We start from the raw sequence: 1,584 nt of genomic DNA, 5'->3' as shown, positions 1-1,584 counted from the left end.
AGGGCGAGCTCGGCTGGGAATTCTTCGTCGGCACGCCGAGGTAGAGCGCGTTCGTCAGCGACGGGCCCGCCGCGAGCGGCGGCGGCCGCGCGCGGCCCGGGAGGCTCTCCTCCGCGCGCGCGCGCTTCGCCTCGTCCCGGAGGCGCTTCTTCTCCGCCTTGCGCGCGGCCCGGCGCTCCGCGCGGCGCCGCTCCTTCGCCTCGTCGACGACGGCGTCGCCCGACGCGTCGCCGTCGCTCGACGCGTCGTCGTCGTCCTCCGCGTCGTCGTCGTCCTCCTCCTCGTCCGCGGCGGCGTCCGCGGCGGCCGGCGCCTCGGCCGTCGCCCCCGCGGCCTCGGCCGTCGCCTCCGCGTCCTCCGCGGCCTCGAGCTGCGCGTTGGCGAACAGGGCCTCGACGCGGCTCAGCCCCGCGGGCCCGCCCATGAGCAACCGCGGATCCGCCGCGAGCTCGGCGTCAATCGCCGCCGGGTCCGAGCACCGCGACCGCAGGTACTGGATGCGCGCGCGGATGCCCGCGGCCCCGGCGGCCTTCTCCTCGTCCGTGCGCTCGCGCTGGGCGCCGTCGTGGCGCAGGTCGTCGACGATGGCGTCCAAATGGTGCGCCGCGGTCTTGGCGTCGTCGCCGCCGCGGCCGACGGCGCCGACCAGACTCTCCCGCGCGCGCGACGCGCGGCCGCCCGCGGCGTCGACGAGCACGGCGAGGGCCGACGCGGGCGTCTTCGCGGCGCGGACGTCGCGCGCGCCGGGCCAGAGCGCGCGGCTCGCCGTCTTCGCCCAGCCCCGGCCGAACTTGCCGATCTTCGCCGCGTCGAACGCGGCCTTGGTCCGCTTCTGCGCCCGCTTCGCGCGCGCGCGCGCCTTGACCATGGTCGGCGCCACGCGGAAGGCCGTCTGGATGCGGTCCGACGCCGTCTCGCGCTTCCGGCGCAGCTTCCGCGCGCGGCGCCGCGCGGGCGCGAACGCCTTACTCCCGGACCGCGCGGACTTGCCCGCGCCGCGGTACCAGTCCGCCAGCGCGGCCTGCGACTCGCGCTCGGCGGGCGTGTGGTCCGTGCGCAGCGCGGACCGCGGGCACCAGCGCGCGTGGAGCTGGAGCAGCTCGCGGCGCCGGCTCTTGACGACGGCGTCGTTCTTCCCCGCGCGCAGCGCGTCCAGCAAATTCCGCAGCACGCGTTCGACCTCGACGTCGCCGGGCTCCGTGACGGCCCGGAGCTCCTCGAGGGCCGACGCGCAGGTCGCGTCGAGCTGGGGCCCCTTCTGCCGCTTCCGGCCGCCCGTCGCGGCGCCGCGGCCGTAGTCCGCGCGGCGCGTCGCCTTGGCCGCGTCGCGCCTCCGCCGCGCGCGGAGCGCGTCCTCGCGCGCGCGCTTGAGGGACGCCTCCGTCTCCCGATAGAGCGCGCCGCTGGACCCGTAGACCTGGTGGAACTCGTCGAGCTGGCCGCCCGGCCCCTTGAGCCACGTCGCGACGACTTTCACGTGCTTGTGCCTGGGCAGGCAAAGAGTGATTCAACGTCGCTTCAACGTAAGTGTTTTGCGTGCGAACGTTCCAAGAAAAGGTTCACGCTTGAGAGCGTCCGAGGGAG

General features: G+C 76.2%; 1 protein-coding gene across 1 annotated transcript; it reads right to left on the bottom strand.

The window, feature by feature from the left end:
* Nucleotides 1–34: 34 nt before the first annotated feature.
* Nucleotides 35–1,487, bottom strand: AURANDRAFT_69054 (expressed protein; the record flags this gene model as incomplete). Its single annotated transcript, XM_009044802.1, has 1 exon — nucleotides 35–1,487. A coding segment is annotated over one exon (1,453 nt), but the record flags the coding sequence as incomplete, so codon positions are not given.
* Nucleotides 1,488–1,584: the final 97 nt, after the last annotated feature.

This window comes from Aureococcus anophagefferens (genome assembly GCF_000186865.1).
Source record: "Aureococcus anophagefferens unplaced genomic scaffold AURANscaffold_835, whole genome shotgun sequence".
Lineage (NCBI taxonomy): Eukaryota > Pelagophyceae > Pelagomonadales > Pelagomonadaceae > Aureococcus > Aureococcus anophagefferens.
The sequence above is the reverse complement of the archived record's forward strand: the minus strand, read 5'-3'. Positions and strand labels throughout refer to the sequence as shown.